At 52.5% G+C, this 25,281-nt stretch overlaps 1 protein-coding gene across 4 annotated transcripts in view; it reads left to right on the forward strand.

Annotated features, from left to right (window-relative positions):
* Positions 1-212: 212 nt before the first annotated feature.
* The window catches only part of DMAP1 (DNA methyltransferase 1 associated protein 1), a 68,657-nt gene continuing 43,588 nt past the window's right edge, over positions 213-25,281 (forward strand). The window contains exons 1-4 of one of the 4 annotated variants that reach the window (XM_083157461.1): positions 213-369; positions 2,083-2,192; positions 10,212-10,303; positions 21,318-21,516. In XM_083157461.1, coding sequence (XP_083013587.1) covers positions 2,091-2,192; positions 10,212-10,303; positions 21,318-21,516 — 393 coding nt within the window. In that variant the 5' untranslated portion in view covers positions 213-369; positions 2,083-2,090. Of the gene's footprint in view, positions 388-2,082; positions 2,193-10,211; positions 10,304-21,317; positions 21,517-25,281 lie in introns of all 4 variants that reach the window. The other 3 variants (XM_083157460.1, XM_083157463.1, XM_083157462.1) reach the window with 3 other exon arrangements.

Below are 25,281 nucleotides of genomic sequence, written 5' to 3' on the forward strand. Positions count from 1 at the left end.
AGACCCCTTTATGGGGGGGGGGGGGGGGGTCCCCCACTCCCCCAGGGTCCCTGCTTACTGTGATAAATAGATAATTGTACTATTTAGATGTGTGCCTAATTTATACCATTACTAATCCTTTTCATAATGTACATATTTCAGGATCTTGTGCTGAATGATAGCAGCATTAATACAGTATAGCTTGTAGTCTCCCCTGCGCCGCTAGATGGAGCTAGTTCCCACTTTGGTGCCGTCATCAGTGTGGGACGAGCGGTTCCAGAGAGACTGGGATCGTTCTGTGTCAGAATCTCTCACCGGGTGAGATTGCGGTGTTACTGTACTGACCCGTGGTACCGACCCCCGGTCACGGACACTGGGACCAAGGAAGAGGTTGGTGCACCGGTGACGGTGCGTCCTGTTTGTTAGGCGTGGTGTCTAGTCTCTCTGCCATAACGGTCGAAATCTCTGCCCTGCTCCTCTCCCCGCAACCCTGTTCTGCTCTGCACCCCTCTGCCGCTGCCCTCTACCCCCGCTGCCCTGCCCTGATATCCTCTCCCACTGCCCTGCTTCCCTATACCCCTGTCCCCCTCTTCTTCCTGCCCCATTTCTTCCTGCCCTGCGCCCCTTCTGCTGCCCTGCACCCCCTCTCCCGCTGCCCTGCTTTCCCTGCCCTGCTTCCCTCTACCTCCTACCCTGCTCTCCCCTCTCCCCCTACCCTGCTCTCCCCTCTCCCCCCTACCCTGCTCTCCCCTCTTCCCTTACCCTGCTCTCCCCTCTTCCCTTACCCTGCTCTCCCCTCTTCCCTTACCCTGCTCTCCCCTCTTCCCTTACCCTGCTCTCCCCTCTTCCCTTACCCTGCTCTCCCCTCTCCCCCTACCCTGCTCTCCCCCCTACCCTGCTCTCCCCCCTACCCTGCTCTCCCCTCTCCCACCTGCCCTGCACCCCTTCTCCCACCTGCCCTGTACCCTTTCTCCCACCTGCCTTGTGCCCCCTCTCTCCTGCTGCCTTGCGCCCCCTCTCTCCTGCTGCCCCCTCTCCCGCTGCATGCTCGTTTGCCCTACACCCCGCTGCTCTGCTACCCTGCTCTCCTGTACTTCTGCTCCGTTGCCCTGCACACCTGCTTTTCTGCCCTATACCACTCTCGGCTCCATTAATCTCCAACCGCTCTGTACGTCTGCCCTGCTCTCTTCCCCCGCTGTCCTGTAGCTCTGCCCTGTACCTCTGCCCTGCTCCCTTCTCCCTCTGCCCTGCTCCCTTCTCCCTCTGCCCTGCTCCCTTCTCCCTCTGCCCGGGATGCAGTTAAAATCCCGGCGGTCGGGATCCCGGCGTTCAGAATCCCGACGCCAAAATCCCGACACTTTCTCCCTCCTGTGGTGTCCACGACACCCCTGGATGGAGAATAAATTAGTGTGCCGAGCGTAGCGAGGCACCGGGTGCGTGGCGAGCGCAGCGAGCCCGCAAGGGGGGGCAATCCACGTCCCCCCCCTTGTCGGGATTTCGGCGGTCGGGATTCCGAATGCCGGGATCCCGACCGCCGGGATTTCATACTGCTTCCCCTCTGCCCTGCTCCCTTCTCCCTCTGCCCTGCTCCCTTCTCCCTCTGCCCTGTACCTCTGCCCTGCTCCCTTCTCCCTCTGCCCTGCTCCCTTCTCCCTCTGCCCTGCTCCCTTCTCCCTCTGCCCTGCTCCCTTCTCCCTCTGCCCTGCTCCCTTCTCCCTCTGCCCTGCTCCCTTCTCCCTCTGCCCTGTACCTCTGCCCTGCTAACTTGTACCTCTGCCCTGCTAACTTGTACCTCTGCCCTGCTCCCTTGTACCTCTGCCCTGCTCCCAATACTTGCTGCCCTGATCATCTGCCCTGTTCCTCTCTCCTGCTGCCCTACGTCCTTCTTCCACTGCCCTGTGCGTGCCACTCCCCAGCTGCTTTTGCCCTGGGCCTTCACCTGTTGCTTTGCCCCGCACGATCCCCTGCTGCCAGGTTCATCATAGTGATGCCTGATGATATGTTCTACATCCCTGTATTATTGTGTGGTACTATCTGTGTTACATACCAGTGTCATTTCTGCATTTACTCTGTGCCCTGATAAGTCCTCGTCTCCCTATTCAGGCTGAACCATGACTACCGGAGCAGATGTTCGGGATATTCTGGAGTTGGGGGGTGGGGAGTCAGAGAGCACTGGGATAATCAGCAAAAAGGACATTATAAATGCAGACAAGGTGAGTTACTGTATATTTATGAGTCCATAGATGCCAAGATACGTATTTGTTACTGATAACTATAAATCATTTATCTACAAGGGGACTTGTAGTTCCACAAACTTGCTTGAGGTTCACTTTATCCCATTTCCCTGGTACCAGCTGTAGCTTTCCCCATGGCTGATATCCATATATATATTGCTGCCCCATGTAACCAGTGACCAAGATGATGGTTGAATCTGACCCGGGCAGACAAGCTGCCGCCGGGTCGCACGTGGGGATCATGAAGGTAGTGAGGTGACATCACTGTGAGCACAGGAGAGTTACCGTTCATTATCAGTGCTGACAGACAGCTCAGGGGAGACTGGACACAGGGCACTGGGGGAATCCTTAGTACCAGGATTAGCTGCACTTGGATCAAAACACCTCTGCTACTATTTGTACCTTCCAAAAGCTGGATGACATTGAGCAACGAACATGCCACATATATCTGAGAGGAAAGCGTGGCTCAGCAGCCATTATTGCGGGTGAGCGATAGTAGTGTCATTTGTACACGTGTTGTTGCTATTGCGTTGTGCAGTGTTCATGGATTTATAATAAACTGGTGTAGGATGTGTCTTTCATCTATTGTCCCCTAGGTGATATAATCAATGTCGGGTGAACCTGGACAGCCAGTAGTACACATGTAGTCTGTCCATTAGGCAGAGCAGTCCCCTAGCAATGCCAGAGGAGCTAAACTTTAAAGTGACAATGGGGCAGATGTATTAAGCCTTAACAAGAGATAAATACAAGTGTGATAAGGAGAGATAAACGTCCAGCCAATCAGCTCCTTACTGACTTTTTTCAAACACAGCCTGTAACATGGCAGTTAGCAGGTGATTGGCTGGACGTTTATCTCTCCTTATCACCCTTGGATTTATCTCTTGTTAAAGCTTAATACATCCGCCCCAGTATCACAATCTGCTGATAGGTGTGGGTTCACATAGTCCTAGATATAGTTGCAAGTAAGCAATAAGACAAATGTTGCGGGAAATGAGCTTACAGAGGATTTCAGGTTAAGAGGAGTCCTACAGTTTCAACCCTCAGGGACATGTGCATGTTTTCCTGATCTCCTAAGTATTGCAAGTGAAATAATTAGCACCACCTGTGGATCTTTTAAAATGTCAGCCAGTTGTGAATTCAGAGATGTGTAGAAGTGGGCACCACGCTGCTGCAGAGATATACTGTCTCCCTGATCTTCCCTTATCTTAAATGCTGTCGCTCTTATCATCTGCAGTCTTTCCCTCCTTCCTCAATCTCGATTTTATGTCCTTTTATATTTTCTATCTTTGTAGTCTATATGTTCATCTTACAATGTGGCTGCTTCTGCTACCTGTGTAAGGCAGGGACAGGGAGCTTTTGGCCCTCTAGCAGTTATCAAACTACACATCCCAGCATGCCCTGCATCAGTTCTGCTATTTGGCAATGCTAAAACCATTGCAGGGCATGCTGGGATGTGTATTTCAACAACAGCTGGAGGGCCGAAGGTTCCATATCCCTGGTGTAAGGGATACATCCACCTTAAGGTAGTATAGTTTATTTTGACAAATTACCTCTGGCACCTACTAGGCCAGTGATGGCTAACCTTGACACTCCAGCTGTTGTTGAACTACACATCCCAGCATGCCCTGCATCAGTTTTAGCATGGCCAAATAGTAAAACTGGAGCAGGGCATGCTGGGATGTGTAGTTCAACAGCAGCTGGAGTGTCCAGGTTAGCCATCACTGTACTCGTCTACACTCTGCCTGCGAAATGCCACTATTACGCTCCATTCCTGAATTATTGCAGTTTTGTTCAAATGTTATTTTGTATGCATTTCTTTCGTTTTTGTTTGTTTTACATGTCTTCAGATGGTCAGTAGTAGTTTAGCAAAAGCTTCAATTAAAACATAATGGGCGATCTCACCTGCCGGGATGGCGTTGGCTTCTCTTGCTGTAGTCACATCTGCGAGTTCATGGTAATGCTGCTGTCGGCACATCTCTGGTGACAGCTGTGCATCTGAGTGCGGAAGGGCTAGTACACTTCTTACACTGACCGGGAGTTCCGAATTACAAAACACTGATCATGATTGAAATCTTGGAGCTGACACCGGTTATCTGCCTCAGATTACCCAGAGGCAGATATTACCGCCCGCTTACTTATTATACAGGTGTAGAGAATGCCGGGATCAAAAGGTTTACCGATATCATACGTAGTGGTGTAGATGGTTTATTATCCAGTGAGTCCACTATATGGAGGCAACACCGAGAGCTGATGGAATAGTATCTCAATTCCGTTTGCCAGGCACATGTTATCTTCAGATCTTTAATTGAAGTGCAAGAGAAGAGGGCCCTGCTCCAAGGAGCTTACAGTCAGAGGGAGGGTGAGACAGATGACATGAGTTAAGGTGGCCTGACGGCAGGAAATAAGTATGGCAGGGATGGCCAGGACGGGAGAGCAGCTATTGCAATGCCCTCTTCCTTGGTCTCACAGCGATATAATTACAGCTACTAGAAGATGCAGCTGCCAGGCTATTAACCAACCAGCCCCATTCCAGCCACACAGCACCACTACTTCCTCCAGCTGCTGCCTGTAAGTTGGCGAATCTTCAAGTTTGGCTTTCTGACTTTTAAAGTTCTAAATGGCCCGGGCTCAACCTTGAGCAGCTTCTGATTCCTCACTTCTCTGCTCGATCACTATGACTTGTAGATGAAGGACTGTTAGCAGTACCAAGAATCTCCCATAATTCATCTGGGGTTGAGCTTTTAGCCCTGTGGCTCTGACTCTATGGAACTCGCTTTCCTGATGAGGCCTCCACTCTAGAATCCTTCAAAAACAAACCCAAGACTTTGCTATTAACTCAGCATTTCCTTAATTTCTACTTTTCTTATGATTTCCGTGCGTGTGAGGGTGGAAGGGCTAGTGTCGGGACTACTCTGGTGTACAGCGTGCATATGAGGGTGGAAGGGCTAGTGTCGGGACTACTCTGGTGTACAGCGTGCATATGAGGGTGGAAGGGCTAGTGTCGGGACTACTCTGGTGTACAGCGTGCATATGAGGGTGGAAGGGCTAGTGTCGGGACTACTCTGGTGTACAGCCGTGTGTGTGAGGGTGGAAGGGCTAGTGTCGGGACTACTCTGGTGTACAGCGTGCGTATGAGGGTGGAAGGGCTAGTGTCAGGACTACTCTGGTGTACAGCCGTGTGTATGAGGGTGGAAGGGCTAGTGTCGGGACTACTCTGGTGTACAGCCGTGTGTGTGAGGGTGGAAGGGCTAGTGTCAGTACTACTCTGGTGTACAGCCATGCGTATGAGGGTGGAAGAGCTAGTGTCGGTACATCTCTGGTGTACAGCCATGCGTATGAGGGTGGAAGGGCTAGTGTCAGTACTTCTCTGGTGTGTATGTGGGCAGAAGGGTTAGTGTCGGTACGTCTCTGGTGTACAGCGCGTTTATGAGAGCAGAAGGGCTAGTGTCGGTACGTCTCTGGTGTACAGCATGTGTATGTGGGCAGAAGGGCTAGTGTCGGTACGTCTCTGGTGTATGTGGGCAGAAGGGTTAGTGTCGGTACGTCTCTGGTGTACAGCGTGTGTATGAGGGCAGAAGGGTTAGTGTCGGTACGTCTCTGGTGTACAGCGTGTGTATGAGGGCAGAAGGGTTAGTGTCGGTACGTCTCTGGTGTACAGCGTGTGTATGTGGGCAGAAGGGTTAGTGTCGGTACGTCTCTGGTGTACAGCGTGTGTATGAGGGCAGAAGGGCTAGTGTCGGTACGTCGCTGGTGTACAGCGTGTGTATGAGGGCAGAAGGGCTAGTGTCGGTACGTCTCTGGTGTACAGCGTGTGTATGAGGGCAGAAGGGTTAGTTGCGGTACGCCTCTGGTGTACAGCATGTGTATGTGGGCAGAAGGGCTAGTGTCGGTACGTCTCTGGTGTACAGCGTGTGTATGTGGGCAGAAGGGCTAGTGTCGGTACGTCTCTGGTGTACAGCGTCTGTATGAGGGCAGAAGGGCTAGTGTCGGTACGTCTCTGGTGTACAGCGTGTGTATGTGGGCAGAAGGGCTAGTGTCGGTACGTCTCTGGTGTACAGCGTGTGTATGTGGGCAGAAGGGTTAGTGTCGGTACGTCTCTGGTGTACAGCGTCTGTATGAGGGCAGAAGGGTTAGTGTCGGTACGTCTCTGGTGTACAGCATGCGTATGAGGGCAGAAGGGCTAGTGTCGGTACGTCTCTGGTGTACAGCGTCTGTATGAGGGCAGAAGGGCTAGTGTCGGTACGTCGCTGGTGTACAGTGTGTGTATGGGGGCAGAAGGGTTAGTGTCGGTACGTCTCTGGTGTACAGCGTGTGTATGAGGGCAGAAGGGCTAGTGTCGGTACGTCTCTGGTGTACAGCGTGTGTATGAGGGTAGAAGGGTTAGTGTTGGTACGTCTCTGGTGTACAGCGTGTGTATGAGGGCAGAAGGGCTAGTGTCGGTACGTCTCTGGTGTACAGCGTGTTTATGAGGGCAGAAGGGCTAGTGTCGGTACGTCTCTGGTGTACAGCGTGTGTATGAGGGCAGAAGGGCTAGTGTCGGTACGTCTCTGGTGTACAGCGTGTGTATGAGGGCAGAAGGGCTAGTGTCGGTACGTCTCTGGTGTACAGCGTGTGTATGAGGGTAGAAGGGTTAGTGTCGGTACGTCTCTGGTGTACAGCGTGTGTATGAGGGCAGAAGGGTTAGTGTCGGTACGTCTCTGGTGTACAGCGTGTGTATGAGGGTAGAAGGGCTAGTGTCGGTACGTCTCTGGTGTACAGCGTGTGTATGTGGGCAGAAGGGTTAGTGTCGGTACATCTCTGGTGTACAGCGTGTGTATGAGGGCAGAAGGGCTAGTGTCGGTACATCTCTGGTGTACAGCGTGTGTATGAGGGCAGAAGGGCTAGTGTCGATACGTCGCTGGTGTACAGCGTGTGTATGAGGGCAGAAGGGCTAGTGTCGGTATGTCTCTGGTGTACAGCGTGTGTATGAGGGCAGAAGGGCTAGTGTCGGTACGTCGCTGGTGTACAGCGTGTGTATGAGGGCAGAAGGGCTAGTGTCGGTACGTCTCTGGTGTACAGCGTGTGTATGAGGGCAGAAGGGCTAGTGTCGGTACGTCTCTGGTGTACAGCGTGTGTATGAGGGCAGAAGGGCTAGTGTCGGTACGTCGCTGGTGTACAGCGTGTGTATGAGGGCAGAAGGGCTAGTGTCGGTACGTCGCTGGTGTACAGCGTGTGTATGAGGGCAGAAGGGCTAGTGTCGGTACGTCGCTGGTGTACAGCGTGTGTATGAGGGCAGAAGGGCTAGTGTCGGTACGTCTCTGGTGTACAGCGTGTGTATGAGGGCAGCAGGGCTAGTGTCGGTACGTCTCTGGTGTACAGCGTGTGTATGTGGGCAGAAGGGCTAGTGTCGGTACGTCTCTGGTGTACAGCGTGTGTATGTGGGCAGAATGGTTAGTGTCGGTACGCCTCTGGTGTACAGTGTGTGTATGAGGGCAGAAGGGCTAGTGTCGGTACGTCGCTGGTGTACAGCGTGTGTATGTGGGCAGAATGGTTAGTGTCGGTACGCCTCTGGTGTACAGTGTGTGTATGAGGGCAGAAGGGCTAGTGTCGGTACGTCGCTGGTGTACAGCGTGTGTATGTGGGCAGAAGGGTTAGTGTCGGTACGCCTCTGGTGTACAGCCATGCGTATGAGTGTAGAAGGGCTAGTGTCGGTATGTCTCTGGTGTACAGCGTGTGTATGAGGGCAGAAGGGCTAGTGTCGGTACGTCTCTGGTGTACAGTGTGTGTATGAGGGCAGAAGGGTTAGTGTCGGTACGTCTCTGGTGTACAGCGTGTGTATGAGGGTAGAAGGGCTAGTGTCGGTATGTCTCTGGTGTACAGCGTGTGTATGAGGGCAGAAGGGCTAGTGTCGGTACGTCTCTGGTGTACAGTGTGTGTATGAGGGCAGAAGGGTTAGTGTCGGTACGTTTCTGGTGTACAGCGTGTGTATGAGGGTAGAAGGGCTAGTGTCGGTATGTCTCTGGTGTACAGCGTGTGTATGAGGGCAGAAGGGCTAGTGTCGGTACGTCTCTGGTGTACAGTGTGTGTATGAGGGCAGAAGGGTTAGTGTCGGTACGTTTCTGGTGTACAGCGTGTGTATGAGGGTAGAAGGGCTAGTGTCGGTACGTCTCTGGTGTACAGCGTGTGTATGTGGGCAGAAGGGCTAGTGTCGGTACGTCTCTGGTGTACAGCGTGTGTATGTGGGCAGAATGGTTAGTGTCGGTACGCCTCTGGTGTACAGTGTGTGTATGAGGGCAGAAGGGCTAGTGTCGGTACGTCGCTGGTGTACAGCGTGTGTATGTGGGCAGAATGGTTAGTGTCGGTACGCCTCTGGTGTACAGTGTGTGTATGAGGGCAGAAGGGCTAGTGTCGGTACGTCGCTGGTGTACAGCGTGTGTATGTGGGCAGAAGGGTTAGTGTCGGTACGCCTCTGGTGTACAGCCATGCGTATGAGTGTAGAAGGGCTAGTGTCGGTATGTCTCTGGTGTACAGCGTGTGTATGAGGGCAGAAGGGCTAGTGTCGGTACGTCTCTGGTGTACAGTGTGTGTATGAGGGCAGAAGGGTTAGTGTCGGTACGTCTCTGGTGTACAGCGTGTGTATGAGGGTAGAAGGGCTAGTGTCGGTATGTCTCTGGTGTACAGCGTGTGTATGAGGGCAGAAGGGCTAGTGTCGGTACGTCTCTGGTGTACAGTGTGTGTATGAGGGCAGAAGGGTTAGTGTCGGTACGTTTCTGGTGTACAGCGTGTGTATGAGGGTAGAAGGGCTAGTGTCGGTACGTCTCTGGTGTACAGTGTGTGTATGAGGGCAGAAGGGTTAGTGTCGGTACGTTTCTGGTGTACAGCGTGTGTATGAGGGTAGAAGGGCTAGTGTTGGTATGTCTCTGGTGTACAGCGTGTGTATGAGGGCAGAAGGGTTAGTGTCGGTACGCCTCTGGTGTACAGCCATGCGTATGAGGGCAGAAGGGTTAGTGTCGGTACGTTTCTGGTGTACAGCGTGTGTATGAGGGTAGAAGGGCTAGTGTCAGTACGTTTCTGGTGTACAGCGTGTGTATGAGGGTAGAAGGGCTAGTGTCGGTATGTCTCTGGTGTACAGCGTGTGTATGAGGGCAGAAGGGCTAGTGTCGGTACGTCTCTGGTGTACAGTGTGTGTATGAGGGCAGAAGGGTTAGTGTCGGTACGTTTCTGGTGTACAGCGTGTGTATGAGGGTAGAAGGGCTAGTGTCGGTATGTCTCTGGTGTACAGCGTGTGTATGAGGGCAGAAGGGTTAGTGTCGGTACGCCTCTGGTGTACAGCCATGCGTATGAGGGCAGAAGGGTTAGTGTCGGTACATCTCTGGTGTACAGCGTGTGTATGTGGACAGAAGGGCTAGTGTTGGTACATCTCTGGTGTACAGCGTGTGAATGAGGGCAGAAGGGTTAGTGTCGGTACGTTTCTGGTGTACAGCGTGTGTATGAGGGTAGAAGGGCTAGTGTCGGTATGTCTCTGGTGTACAGCGTGTGCATGAGGGCAGAAGGGCTAGTGTCAGTACGTCTCTGGTGTGTATGTGGGCAGAAGGGCTAGTGTCAGTACGTCTCTGGTGTACAGCGTGTGTATGAGAGCAGAAGGGCTAGTGTCGGTACGTCTCTGGTGTACAGGCGTGCGTCTGAGTGCTGTTAATCCCACTTTGTATCTGCAGGTGCAACATCTGAAGCCCCATTGGGATTTGCACCTACCATAACGCACTGTCCGATTAGTCACCTCCCAGTCACCCAGCCTATTACATTCCAGACTCTCTGCGCAGACACTGTAGGACACGTGAGTGTCACACAACTTCTTAGGGTTTTAGACACGTGCGCTATTGCCAATAAATCACCAACTAGCACAACCATCAATATTGCATTCCATTCAGCATCAGCCCCAAGTGTTTTACTGTACAGTTGTGTTTCTGTCTCAGCATAACTCTCCCTCACTGCCTCTAATACAGTTACTGTTACTTGCAGAAAAAGTCCAAGAAATCGTCTGAGACCCTCACATTCAAGAGGCCAGAGGGGATGCACCGGGAGGTGTACGCGCTCCTCTACTCTGACAAAAAGTAGGTGCAACGTCTTCAGAAATTCACTTTCATTAAGCAAATTTTAAACAAAGAAAAAACGAATCCATTTTGGAAATGAAGCCAACATCCATCCGGCCCTGACTGTTCTCCTCCCCCGCCTCGGCCCTGCCTGTTCTACTCCCCCGCCTCGGCCCTGCCTGTTCTACTCCCCCGCCCTGGCCCTGACAGTTCTCCTCCCCCGCCCAACTGATGTCTGCCAAGGGCACCCCCATTGAACCCAGAACCCAGGTAAGTCATTGTAGAAATGAAGCTAACATCCACCCCAGCCTGTCTCTGTTCCCCCCCCCACCCCAGCCTGTCTGTCCCCCCCCCCACCCTGTCTGTCCCCCCCCCCCCACCCCAGCCTGTCTGTTCCCCCCAGCCTGTCTGTTCCCCACCCCACCCCAGCCTGTCTGTTCCCCCCCCCCCCCACCCCAGCCTGTCTGTCCCCCCCCCACCCTGTCTGCCCCCCCCCCCACCCCAGCCTGTCTGTTCCCCCACCCCAGCCTGTCTGTTCCCCCCCCCACCCCAGCCTGTCTGTTCCCCCCCCACCCCAGCCTGTCTGTTCCCCCCCCACCCACCCCAGCCTGTCTGTTCCCCCCCAGCCTGTCTGTTCCCCCCCCAGCCTGTCTGTTCCCCCACCCAGCCTGTCTGTTCCCCCACCCAGCCTGTCTGTTCCCCACCCAGCCTGTCTGTTCCCCCACCCAGCCTGTCTGTTCCCCCACCCAGCCTGTCTGTTCCCCCACCCAGCCTGTCTGTTCCCCCACCCAGCCTGTCTGTTCCCCCACCCAGCCTGTCTGTTCCCCCACCCAGCCTGTCTGTTCCCCCACCCAGCCTTTCTGTTCCCCCCACCCCAGCCTGTCTGTCCCCCCCCCCCCACCCCAGCCTGTCTGTTCCCCCCCCACCCCACCCCAGCCTGTCTGTTCCCCCCCCCCACCCCAGCCTGTCTGTTCCCCCCACCCCAGCCTGTCTGTTCCCCCCCCACCCCAGCCCTGTCTGTCCCCCCCCCCCCCACACACCACCCCAGCCTGTCTGTTCCCACCCCCACCCCAGCCTGTCTGTTCGCACCCCCACCCCAGCCTGTCTGGTCCCCCCCCCCACCCCAGCCTGTCTGGTCCCCCCCCCCACCCCAGCCTGTCCCCCCCCCCCCCCCACCCCCACCCCAGCCTGTCTGTTCCCCCCCCCCCCCCCCCACCCCAGCCTGTCTGTTCCCCCCCCCACCCCAGCCTGTCTGTCTCCCCCCCCCCCCCCCCCAGCCTGTCTGTTCCCCCCCCCACCCCAGCCTGTCTGTTCCCCCCCCCCCAGCCTGTCTGTCCCCCCCCCCCAGCCTGTCTGTCCCCCTCCCCAGCCTGTCTGTCCCCCCCACCCCAGCCTGTCTGTCCCCCCCACCCCAGCCTGTCTGTCCCCCCCACCCCAGCCTGTCTGTTCCCCCCACCCCAGCCTGTCTGTTCCCCCCACCCCAGCCTGTCTGTTCCCCCCACCCCAGCCTGACTGTTCCCCCACCCCAGCCTGTCTGTTTCCCCAGCCTGTCTGTTTCCCCCCACCCCAGCCTGTCTGTTTCCCCCACCCCAGCCTGTCTGTTTCCCCCACCCCAGCCTGTCTGTTTCCCCCACCCCAGCCTGTCTGTTTCCCCCACCCCAGCCTGTCTGTTTCCCCCACCCAGCCTGTCTGTTTCCCCCACCCCAGCCTGTCTGTTTCCCCCACCCCAGCCTGTCTGTTTCCCCCACCCCAGCCTGTCTGTTTCCCCCACCCCAGCCTGTCTTTTTCCCCCACCCCAGCCTGTCTGTTTCCCCACCCCAGCCTGTCTGTTTCCCCCACCCCAGCCTGTCTGTTTCCCCCACCCCAGCCTGTCTGTTTCCCCCACCCCAGCCTGTCTGTTCCCCCCCACCCCAGCCTGTCTGTTCCCCCCCCCCACCCCAGCCTGTCTGTTCCCCCCCCCCCCACCCCAGCCTGTCTGGTGTCCCGTCCCCCCCCCCCCCCCCCGTCCCCCCATGGAATCGACCATGTTTAGGTTGACAATACCATGTTTGACCACTAGAGGTTGACGGCGTCTAGTTAGACACCTATACTTGTTTGTTCCTGTTTTGATAGACAGTGACTGAGATTGATGGGAGGTAAAGCATCCACGGGAACCTGGTTGACAGTACCAAGGTCAACACGAGTTTCTCACCTTTTTTTTTTGTTGTGCCAAATGTCAGGGGTGCCTGTGGACACTGTGTATGTGCAGTGTCTCGCCATGCTTCAGGCACACTATTATATTCCTATGTCCACTTGGATAGTAAAGTAGGAACCAAGTGGACCAATGGCAAAAAAGAAGAAAACCCTGTGTCGACCTTGCTACTGTCGACCAGGTTCCTGTCGATGCTTACCTTCTGTCGATCTCCCTTCACTGTCCCCCCCACCCCCACCCCTGGCTGACTGACTGTTCTTCACCCCCACCCCTGGCTGACTGACTGTTCTTCAACCCCACCCCTGGCTGACTGTCCCCCCCCCACCCACACTGACTGACTGTTTCCCCCCACCCCTGACTGACTGTTCTCCCCCCACCCCCTGACTGACTGTTCTCCCCCCACCCCTGACTGACTGTTGGACCCCTGACTTACTGACTGTCATCACCCCCCCCTCCCGCCTTACTGACTTTTCTCCAAATGTCTCACGGCCACCCCCATGGAGGCCGGAAGCCAGGTAAGTGATGTCTAACTTAACCCAAAAATGAGCTGAACTCTGGATGGAGATGACCTTTCAGAAACGACTGAATGTTACGACAAGAGCCTGGGTACTTATCAGACTCCAGGTGATGGCGCTGCAATGTCCGACTTGTTTTCCCAGGTGTAATATTTCTTCCTGTGTGCCATAGAGGTTCTCTCCATAGATACAGCATCATTTTTTCTGTTTTGTTTGATACATTTATAAGTGCTATTATTACAGACATCTGTCACAACTTACAGAGTGATGGAAACACCATTCAAACTATTAAGTGGTGTTCTCATAGTATAATTAGGTAGTTTTAGGGACTTTCCATGACCTCTCCATGCTCTGACAGCACTGCAATTATCAGAGATGGTGAAACACTAAGTGGATGTGCTGTTCCTTCAGGGGAGAAACGCGTCGTGTTAAGGACAGGGGAATATAGAAATGTGTTGGTGCACCAGGGCTATTAATGCTATGGTGCACCCATCACATGACATTGGAGATGGGCTTCTCTATCCAGGCAGTCTGCACTTTCAGACAATCAGAATCTGCTCTATTGGTCAGGTATACTTGGGTATACTAGGAATTTGTTTTCGGTTTGCTGTGCAGCAGCCAGGTGGGTAACAAGTAAACCACATACAGTATAAACAGGTGGGGGAACATGTACAGTCATACAGAAAGTTATTCCGAGGGGACCCCGTGGTAGATTATGTGCAAAGGGTCATGGCGCGACTAGACAGTGAGGTGTTCATGAGTTTACGTGTCAACAGGTGAACCGCTTGAGGGAAGAAACTTTTTAGGCTTCTGGTGGGAATAGCCCTGTAGCGTCTGCCTGATGGCGGCAGGTTAAACAAGCCATGGCCAGGATGTAGTTGGTCCTTGACTATCTTTGTTGGCCGCTTTTTTGCTCTGGACAGAGGGAAGGTCCGTCCCGATGATCTTCTCCGCAGTTCTGACTACCTTTTGGAGTCTGCATTTGTGTCTCTCGCTGGCGGAGCCGTACCAGACCAGTACGAAAGGCACTTGTTTTTATGAATTGTTTTTTCTAAAAAAAAAAAAAAAATGCCAAAACAATAAAATTCAGAAAATAAAATATCGGAGACCTAGAGAAAGTGAGGGGCAAATATGGGGGGAGACAAAAATGCACTCATAATTGCTGATTAATTGAGCATGTATCGCTACTCGGAGAGGTTGCAGTAGGTCGCTGCCGCCCGGACAGCGAGACACCGCCCCATGCAGATGAAGTGTGACACTATCGCAGATCGCTATCCAACAGCAGATCCAGAGGCAATTCCTTGGAAGGGCTTTGCCGTCTGTGCAATATGAGTAGCTCTGAGGCTTCCACTAATCTACGACAGAGACAGACTGATCGAGGCCGGCACTGATGTTTTAGACCCTTAAACCGCTTGGGCACGCCTGTGTTTTTACTGACACTCCCTGAAAATGTCAGGTTACCACCCCCAAACGGCCGGATCCCTGTCAGTCAACCTCCGTCCGCTTTGCATGTACGATCCATACACATTTTATGTTGCTATTCACCCTCCCGCATCTACGTTCTATGCATACAGCATGAATGCGCAGTCATTCAATAATCGCTCGATTTGAAAAGCGACCCATGCTGAATTAGGCTGTAGATCCCCTTTATGCAGTTTCCCTAAGGTGTTTATAGCATCTAAATGGAAGAGTGCAAGACTGGGGGAGGGGATTACAGATGCTTCTGATTGGTTGGCTACAGGGACCTTACATTTTCCAGGTAATGTTATGAATGAAGCCAGGCGTAGCAGTGATTGTAGAGTGGAAGGGTTTACAGCAGTGTTTTTCAAACACTGTGCCGTGGCACACTAGTATGCCTCGAGCTGTTCTCAAGTGCACCCCCAGATCTAGAGATACCCAAACAAGTTTACGGCCACCACCAGTTTAAGTGTAATTTCTGTTCTCTTCTTTTCATTTAAAGGGCCAATGTATTTTATTTGTGTTACCTGTGGGGACCAGTGTGATTGTTTTTTATTTGGGGACCAATATGTTTGTTTTTTTACCTGTGAGGGCCAATGTGTTTTGCCCTGTGGGGATCTCATGGTGTGCCTTAGCAATTTTTAAATCGTATTTAGTGTGCTGCAAGGTAAAACGGTTGAAAGTCACTGGTTTACAGGAATTACAGGTGGCTGGGATAGTTGGGGGAGTGTTGGTGTGATTTGTTAATTGAAATTTAATTTTTGTGAAATGTTTGCGTGTTTATATTCACGTCTCCCACTACCGTTTAACAATGGGGGCCAGAAAAACCCTGGCACATTTCAGTGTGAGGCTAGTGTCTGGATTTATTTTGGCGTTTGTGCCCTCTTTCTTTTTTTATAGCAAAAGCCAGCTCCCAGGATGAAGCTTCTAGATCCTGGAGTTATAAATATTCTATTTCTATAGTCCCAATAATCCCTGCCTGGGTATAGAATTTGCAGGGAATGCTATGACACCCTGATTTCAAAAATGAAATAAAAAATATCCTGTAAGGGTCTTCCATGCAACACGTAACCTTTAACCGCCCACAAGAGGACTTGTATTCTCCTATCTTGTGTGATCCAAATGAAACAAAACCTTTCCCCAGGTACAGTAGACCATGCACACATGAAGGTATAATATATTAACATTGTGGCCAGTCTGTGCTGGCTGGTCCCCCGACAGTGCCTTATGTGCCACGTGTTGGTACCTGGTTCCATCTTGAGTTGGCATCCCGCTGGCAGACAACTATGGAGATAAAACACAGCCCTAACCTAAAGGTTCTGTAGTCAATGTACCCTTCAGAGTGTCCTGGCCACTGTGTAAGCACCAAGCCCCATGTACTCCTGCTCTTGGAAAGTCCACAGAGCAGGCAACGTCGTTGAACTCTTCCATAGGTACAGCTTCCCAAACATGAACCAATCCAACAGAGCTAATGACTTCTAGTCAGCCTGCTGGAAATCGCCGGTACTGTAGAATGAGGACTTAGGCCCTTATTCTAGTTGGATCGGACAGATGCGTAATTCGGACGCGCACCGAGTGTGCTTGGCCCCGCTTACTGTACGGATGGCTCACACAGTCCGAATGCGGTAAAACACAGACCGAACGGACCGCGATTGGATGTTTCATGTGATCAACTCCCCCATCTGTGGATACCTCCCCATCCTCCGATGGTCGCCAACCATCGAATGATGGACCGAGCGATCAGGCGGCTCCGAGTGCTCCAGAGCACTTGGACATTTCTCCGTGTGAAAGCAGGGATATGGGCCGAAAGCTGGCATCCGGCTATGTCAGCTGTCCGCCCCCCACACATGCGTCGCAGCCGGATTAGCATACGTACGCCCAGCGGGGCGGACGTGTATGGTAATGAGCCCAAACAGCCCTTCACGCCCCTCTCCACGCCCTGCTCGGATTGTTCCGACCGATCGTTTTCTGTACGGAATTCACGCCGTACTTGGATCTGCACATGCGCAGAAACGCCTCTGCACATGCACAAACACCGCACACGCAGTCGTCCGACTCAATCAGAATAAGGGCCTAAGTGACTGCTTTGATTGGGCTGGACCTAGATAACACACAGGCTGCTGAACCTCCCTCACATTGACGTATTGACAGCTGGCACCCTGCAGAGGGGGTTTCTGGGTAGTTGGGTTAAAACTGGGTAAGACTAAAGGGAAACTATTTGCTTCACTGTAAAACATAAGTTTGTCACATCTTGGAATTACCTCACGACTCCACAGCTGACCGGCACCCCGAGGCCGCCACGGCCAACTGCAAAAGGTCTGCAGAGTCCTTGGCACGGCCAGTGTAACTTCCATGGTTGTGATGACGGATCCAGCAGGTCCTAACAACTGACAACATTTACAAACATAAAAGAAAACGCTTTAGAAATACTACAAGGTTAGTGTAAATACAAGTAGGCACGAGGGATGCCAGGCTGGTCACATCAATACCGTATGTCCGGGACACTACTGTTGCACCATGCCCCCAACATTGCCAAATCCTCAACTGGCCTAAGTGTTAGACTTCCTGAGTTGATTTTCATTCAAATACTGATATTACAGATGATAAAATCACATTTCTGGTAAGAACACAAAGCTGCCCTGTTCCGGGCCTGTGCACCAAGGGATGCCAATCCCCGGGCATTTTTTCAATCCCTAGTTAGCAGGCGTGTCCCCGTCCCCCCACCTCCACGCTGGCTGACCCGCACATTTACTTACATTGCACGTTACCTCCAGGCACGTGGCCCTGGCAGAAGGGGCGAGTGGCAGCAGCAGAGTGGGCGGGCACAGGATGGCAGCTGCAGCAGAGTGGGCGGTGTGGATTGCATAGAGTGACCTCTTACTGTCATGCTAAGCAGGTGGCACGCCTGGGTCGGGAACAGCCGAGCAGCGTCTGAGCCTGTGCTCAGACGCTGCCCGGCATTAAACTGCGCATGCCAAATCCCGGGATTGGCCACTCTACTGTGCACCCCTGAGAGGTTACCAGCTATGTACTGAAAAGCACTAGGGGGGAAATTTGCTAAAATGGTGTTCTATTTCACATGAGATGTTGCTATGGGCAATAGGACAGTGCAAAAGGCCTTATTCTGGTTCACTCGCAAAAGCAAATTCTTTCTTTAATAGACAAAACCATGTGCACTGCAGGGGGGGAGATGTAATGTGCTGAGAGAGTTTAGATTTGGATGAGTTATTTTGTTTCTGTGCAGTGGACTGCACAGACTTTATGTGCTGTGCAATGAGATGCCCACGGGAGGGCGCATCGCACAGCAACATTGTACCGTGTATGGGCACCTGTACCTCCAAGTCTGTCTGCTGTTACCCAGTTTTTTCTATCACTGTCTACAGTTGTAAAGCGCAACGGAATCTGCTGCGCTATATAAGAGGCTGTAACGGAATCTGCTGCGCTATATAAGACACTGTAACGGAATCTGCTGCGCTATATAACACACTGTAACGGAAGCTGCTGCGCTATATAAGACGCTGTAACGGATTCTGCTGCGCTATATAAGACACTGTAACGGAATCTGCTGCGCTATATAAGACACTGTAACGGAATCTGCTGCGCTATATAAGACACTGTAACGGAATCTGCTGCGCTATATAAGACACTGTAACGGAATCTGCTGCGCTATATAAGATACTGTAACGGAATCTGCTGCGCTATATAAGATACTGTAACGGAATCTGCTGCGCTATATAAGACACTGTAACGGAATCTGCTGCGCTATATAAGACACTGTAACGGAATCTGCTGCGCTATATAAGACACTGTAACGGAATCTGCTGCGCTATATAAGACACTAACGGAATCTGCTGCGCTATATAAGACACTGTAACGGAATCTGCTGCGCTATATAAGACACTAACGGAATCTGCTGCGCTATATAAGACACTGTAACGGAATCTGCTGCGCTATATAAGACACTGTAACGGAATCTGCTGGGCTATATAAGAAACTGTAACGGAATCTGCTGCGCTATATAAGACGCTGTAACGGAATCTGCTGCGCTATATAAGAGGCTGTAACGGAATCTGCTGCGCTATATAAGAGGCTGTAACGGAATCTGCTGTGCTATATAAGAGGCTGTAACGGAATCTGCTGTGCTATATAAGACGCTGTAACGGAATCTGCTGCGCTATATAAGACACTAACGGAATCTGCTGCGCTATATAAGACACTAACGGAATCTGCTGCGCTATATAAGACACTAACGGAATCTGCTGCGCTATATAAGACACTGTAACGGAATCTGCTGCACTGTATAAGACACTGTAACGGAACCTGCTGCGCTAGATAAGACACTGTAACGGAATCTGCTGCGCTATATAAGACACTGTAACGGAACCTGCTGCGCTATATAAGACACTGTAACGGAACCTGCTGCGCTATATAAGACACTGTAACGGAACCTGCTGCGCTATATAAGACACTGTAACGGAACCTGCTGTGCTATATAAGACACTTTAACGGAACCTGCTGCGTTATATAAGACACTGTAATGGAACCTGCTGCGCTATATAAGACACTAACGGAACCTGATGAGCTATATAACACGCTGTAACAGAATCTGCTGCGCTATATAAGACACTGTAACGGATCCTGCTGCGCTATATAAGACACTAACGGAATCTGCTGCGCTATATAAGACACTGTAACGGAATCTGCTGCACTGTATAAGACACTGTAACGGAACCTGCTGCGCTAGATAAGACACTGTAACGGAATCTGCTGCGCTATATAAGACACTGTAACGGAACCTGCTGCGCTAGATAAGAAATTGTAACGGAATCTGCTGCGCTATATAAGACACTGTAACGGAACCTGCTGCGCTATATAAGACACTGTAACGGAACCTGCTGACGCGATGCCCACGATTTCCCCATAGGAAACAATGTTAAATGGCTCAATGTACCCGCGATGCCCCCGATTTCTCATAGGGAACAATGTTAAATACCTCAATTTCACCAAATCATCATAGGGAACAATGGTAAATGGGCCAGAAAGCCCCAAAAACACCCCAGAACAGTGAAATGTCCCCCCAAAAGTACTTTACGCCACCCCACGATCAACGCGAACCCGAAGCGTGGCGAGCGCAGCGGTACGCGTCCTCCGACCTTTTCATACCCCCACTATCCACGTCGGCGTGGAGTTGAGAATAGAATAGTGTGGCGAGGGGACGCGGATACCTTCACAGGTAAACGCGTCCCTTCGCGGGCTTCACAGGTATCCGCGTCCGCTCGCCACGCTTCGGGCTTGCCACACTATTCTATTCTCAACTCCACGCCGACGTGGATAGTGGGGGTATGAAAAGGTCGGAGGACGCGTACCGCCGCCCCTCGCGGGCTCGCTGCGCTCGCCGCGCTTCGGGTTCGCGTTGATCGTGGGGTGGCGTAAAATACTTTTGGGGGGACATTTCACTGTTCAGGGGTGTTTTGGGGGGTTTATGGCCTATTTAACATTGTTCCCTATGATGATTTGGGTAAATTGACCCATTTAACATTGTTTCCTATGGGAAATCGGGGGCATCGCGGCTAAATTGAGGCATTTAACATTGTTCGCGATTTTTTTAGTGCTTGCGATGGCCGCGATGCCCCCGATTTTTCCTCACGATGCCCACGATCATGATCGTTGTGGCCGTGCTAGGAAACAAGTACCGAAGTAGATTCTGATTGTTTGCCCGTAGCAAAATCCCATGTGAAATAGAACTCCCAGCTTAGAAAATTTACCAAGGACCCTAGTTTAAAAACAAATAAACAAAAAAGTGTAGTCAGGACTGTGGGCTGCGGCCTGTGTCGCCAGAGTGTGGGGCTGAGCCGTCCTGTGTGTTCACTGTCTGCTCTCTATGAAGACATTGGTTTGGATTTAGGCTAGGATTTAGCAGGCCGGGTGCTTACAGACAGACTGCGCGTGTGTATGGACCGTAGTAAGCATGGGCGAGACCATCCTGTGATAACGTCCTGCTCCATCTCTGATCCGTACGCACAGTGGTTGACAGGAAGCTGTTTTTTGTGGGTGCTAACTGGCCATGTTCTGGGGGTGTCAGGTGTAATGTCCGCTCCATCCCTGATCAGCCTGTTTGTATCGCAGCCACAGAGTAAGTTCTGGGCTACTCACGGGGGGGATACGGTCATTGGGTCACCACCAAGTAGGTCGATGTGCAGATAGGTCAACATGACTTTAGGTTGACAGGGTCATTAGGTCGACATGGGTTTTATTTTAACATTGGTTTTTTGAGCCGGCATGTGCCGACAGGTGGTATTTCATGCCCTACCATCCACTAGGGTGTGGTGGGAGAATAGAATAGTGCGCCGAGCATAGCGAGGCACCGTGCCCGAAGCATGGCGAGCACAGTGTGGTACGTTTTAGTGTTTATGTTGACTGTGTTGACATAAGGGTAATTAAAAATAAAAAACGTTGACTTTTTCATTGTCGACCTTACGACCCTGTCGACCTAACGCATGTTGTCCTACATTCATGTTGACCTTCCTGCATGTCGACCTAATGACTGTCTAACAACTTGCAGGTGACCAGCTGATCCACACCCCGCCGGGGACATTATTGGAAGATGAACGTCTTGCAGCTCATCGCCGATCCTGCTGTGTTTTGCAATCCAGGCTAATCAATTTGCAGGCTGCACAGAGTGGGATATTACTCTGGCTGGACAGCATATACATGATCACAGGGCTCTGCAAATTAGCCGCTGTGCAATCCAGTCTGAATTAGGCCCATTATTCTGACCGGATGTGATGAGAAGGATAAATGCTGTGTACTAGAGTAACCCTGGTCATTGGTGGTACCCTGATTCTGAACGGTCTCTGTCTCCGTCTCCCAGCAGGGACGCTCCACCGTTACTGCCCAGCGACACCACGCACGGCTACCGCACGGTGAAGGCTAAGCTGGGCTGTAAGAAAGTACGACCGTGGAAGTGGATGCCATTCACCAACCCAGCAAGAAAGGACGGCGCCATTTTCTACCATTGGAGACGGGCGTCAGAGGAGGGCAAAGACTACCCCTTTGCAAGATTTAACAAAGTACGTAAAGCGCCTTGTGCCATGGTGGGACTAGATAAATAACTTTTTGCGGTTGTCATTTTATGTGCACTCCCTGAATCGTTTGTCTGAAGAACAATGCAGTTTATATTTACTAATTTGGAACCATTGTTTCTCTGACATGCAGCAGGGACCACTGGAATCACTTCGGGTATTAGAGCTGGGAATGCTGGGAGCTAGGCACTTCTTAATATTAATTAGGGGATACTGGCTCCTCCCCTCTAAGACCCACAATCCCCCAGTGAGAAAATTGTGCCAGGGAGTAAGGTCACAGCTTTTCTGCTCCTGCACATTTTCAAGCTTTTTCTTCAGTTTTTACGAAGAGTAATTTTCTCTAGCTCTATGAATCCCTTCCCCACCTAGTGAAAGGTGTGGGTCCGGGTATTCAGCGCCCCTGGATATCCAGGTCGTCGGTCAGGACCTCGCTAAAGGTGCCTGCCCGCACGTGTTCCGTGTTCCTGCCGCCCCTCCATCAAAGGGGACGCCAGTCACGAAGTGGGAGACCTCCGGTGGTGAGTACTGCGCTGAGCGCACTTTCCACACGCCGTCCCCTGCTCTCCGTCTCAGCCGCGATGTGCGCGGTTCCCTGCAGCGTTGTGAGGCGCCGCCATCTTGCGGACGGCGCGTCCTCGTGCTACAGGTCTCACTCGGCAGTACTGTTTGCCAGAGGCATTGCACGGAGGAGCGCTATCAGCGGGTGGCTCCGGGCGCTGTCAGGACTGGCTAGGTATGAGGGAGAGGGGACACGCTTTATAACGGGAGGCGGGCATGGCGCGGCCATTATACAGATACACGCAGTAAAAGGCTGACTCTTTCCTGTTTACAGGTAACTGCAGCTTGGAAGGCTCTGAAAAAGTTTATGTACTGACATATACAGGGCTTTGCGCTGTATAGGTCCTAGTGTTCACAGGGCTCATTCTCCTCCAGGTCTCAGAACCCTGGGATTTTTGGCTTGTGAGAGGTGTATCTGTACTCAGTGTGTGTGTGTGTGACTGCTGTCCTGTATCGCACGCATTTATTGGGCCGGGCGAGCAGGTGATCATGACGGGCAGGTCCAAAGCCTCTCAGAAGGTTTTTGCCTGTACTGTTTGTACAGCAAAGTTTTCTCAATACACAGCTGAGGGGAACGCCACTGTTTGTCAGTCATGTTCAGGTGCCGAATCTGCCTCTCTAGCGGGCTCTCAGGCTCCCCAGTGGGCCACAACCTTGGTGGGTACTATGTCCAAGCTCACTTCTGAGTTGGCGCTGACTCGCAGAGCTGAGCCTTCGTGGGCTACGGCTTTGGCAAGGTCTGTGGAGGGGTTAGCAAGCTCCATGAGCAGACCACAGAGGCCCTCCACCTCCAGCAATAAGCGGCCTTATCAGGCTCTTATTATTGAGGATGATTTAGAGGAGGAGCAAGATCCGTTTCATGAAATGGAGGATGGCGAATGGGAAGAGGTCCAGGATGTCATTCCTGAGGGAGAACCGACTCCGCTAGGTATAGAGGCTCTTATTATGGCGGTAAAGGAGGTGCTTCGTTTACCGGAGGATCCTATGCCAGAGCCGCAGGAGTTTGACCTGTTTGGAGGGGTTCAGAAGACATCAGTGGTCTTCCCATGTCCAAATCAGGATCAGCTTTTGGCGGCGTGGAAAAATCCGGACAAAAGGTTCCAGATTCCCAGGCGTTTTCCTTCCCTGTATCCCTTTGAGCCGGCCGCCCTAAGCAAATGGGAGACTCCGCCGCCTGTGGACACCTCAGTTTCCCGGCTGTCCAAGAAAACTACGCTGCCAGTCCCAGGTGCTTCAGCCTTAAAGGACCCTTCAGACAGAAAGATGGAGGCGACTCTCAAGGCCATTTATGTAGCAGCAGGGACTCAACTCAGACCGGCCATAGTGTCGGCCTGGGTAAATAAGGCAAATGTCAAGTGGGCAGAGTTAATCATCGAGGGTTTGGAGGCCGGCATACCTCTTGATGAACTGCGCCGCCTAGCTGAACACATTAAGGAGTCTGCTATGTTCCTAGGGGAAGCAGCGAAGGCGCCATTTCTGCGCGGCGAGCCCTCTGGCTACGCTCTTGGCAGGCGGACGCGGAATCTAAGAGGGCTGTGGAGGGTCTTCCCTTTTCGGGGGACATCCTCTTCGGCCCTGAATTAGATAAATGGATTTCACAGGCGACGGGAGGGAAGTCGACTTTCCTGCCGTCTGCAGCTCCTCCTCCTCCTAGGCGACAGTTCGCAGGTCCATCGTTTCAGTCCTTTCGGACTCAGCGCCCCTTTCGGGGCAGAGGAAGAGGCTTCCAGTCGTCCAGAGGTTCCCGGGCCAGAGCCCGTCCCCAGGCCGCCCCAAGAGTCCAGGACCCTAAGCCCCAGCAGAAGCCGGTGGCATGACGGTTTACCAGCTTCCGTCAACAGTCTGCCGGTAGGTGCCCGTCTGTTGGCCTTCAGAACCCAATGGTTCTCCCTATCGGAGGATCCGTGGGTTCGCAGGGTCATCTCAGAGGGGTACCGAATTCAGTTCGATTCCACTCCTCCGGTACGGTTCTTTGCAACGGCCCTACCAATATCTCGAGACAAGAGAACGAGCCTGCTCGAAGCCATTCGGATCTTGTTGGAGGCTCAGGTCATCATGCCGGTTCCAGCAGCTCAGAGGAACACAGGGTACTACTCAAGCCTCTTTGTAGTTCCCAAGCTGGATGGGTCGGTCAGGCCCATTCTCAACTTGAAACCTTTGAACCTGCTAGTCTCTTATCAACCATTCAAGATGGAATCAATCCACTTAGTGATTGCCTCTTTGGAACCAGGGGAGTACATGATATCCTTGGATATCAAGGATGCTTACCTGCACATCCCGATTTGGATTCCTCACCAGGCCTTTCTCCGCTTTGCCATCGGTCGGGATCATTTTCAGTTTAGGGCTCTGCCCTTCGGATTATCGTCAGCGCCCAGAGTATTTACCAAGACTCTGTCAGTGGCCATCGCATACCTCAGATGTCAGGGGGTGACCATAATCCCTTATTTGGACGATCTCCTAATCAAGGCTCCAACGAGGGAGTTACTGGAGAGTCACGCGAGGTTGACTACCCAGACGCTCACCAGCCTGGGGTGGATAATGAACTTCAGGAAATCCTCTCTAGTCCCATCCAGGAGGATCTTGTTCCTAGGTCTTTGGATAGACACGGAGTCTCTGAGAATTTTCCTGCCGGAGGACAAGATCCAGGCGATCTTGCTCCTGGTTCAGAGGGTCTTACTTCCACAGAAGATCAGCCTTCACCTGTGTACGCAGCTATTAGGGAAGATGGTGGCAGCCTTCCCAGCTCTGACGTGGGGACGTTTTCACTCAAGACCCTTTCAGTGGGATCTTCTCAGGAAGGGTGCAGGCTCGCATCTGAACCTTCACAGAAGGATCCGCTTGTCGGCCAAGGCGAGACACTCCTTAATGTGGTGGCGTCACAGGAAGAACTTGGTAGAGGGCCGTCGGTTTGCAGTCCAGGACTGGATTGTGTTGACGACGGACGCAAGCCTCCGAGGTTGGGGGGCCGTAGTGCTTCACCTCCGTCTCCAGGGCAGGTGGGATCTTCAAGAAAGTCACTTGTCCATCAATGTGTTGGAAATCAGGGCCATATACAATGCTCTGCTGGAGGCTCAGGAATTCCTTCAGGGTCAACACGTAAAAATAAGATCGGACAATGCCACGGCAGTCGCCTACGTGAACAGGCAGGGCGGCACGAGAAGCGGCATGGCCATGAAGGAAGTAAGGAAGATCCTT

The sequence above is a fragment of the Crinia signifera genome, chromosome 8 (genome assembly GCF_055691185.1).
Source record: "Crinia signifera chromosome 8, ASM5569118v1, whole genome shotgun sequence".
Lineage (NCBI taxonomy): Eukaryota > Metazoa > Chordata > Amphibia > Anura > Myobatrachidae > Crinia > Crinia signifera.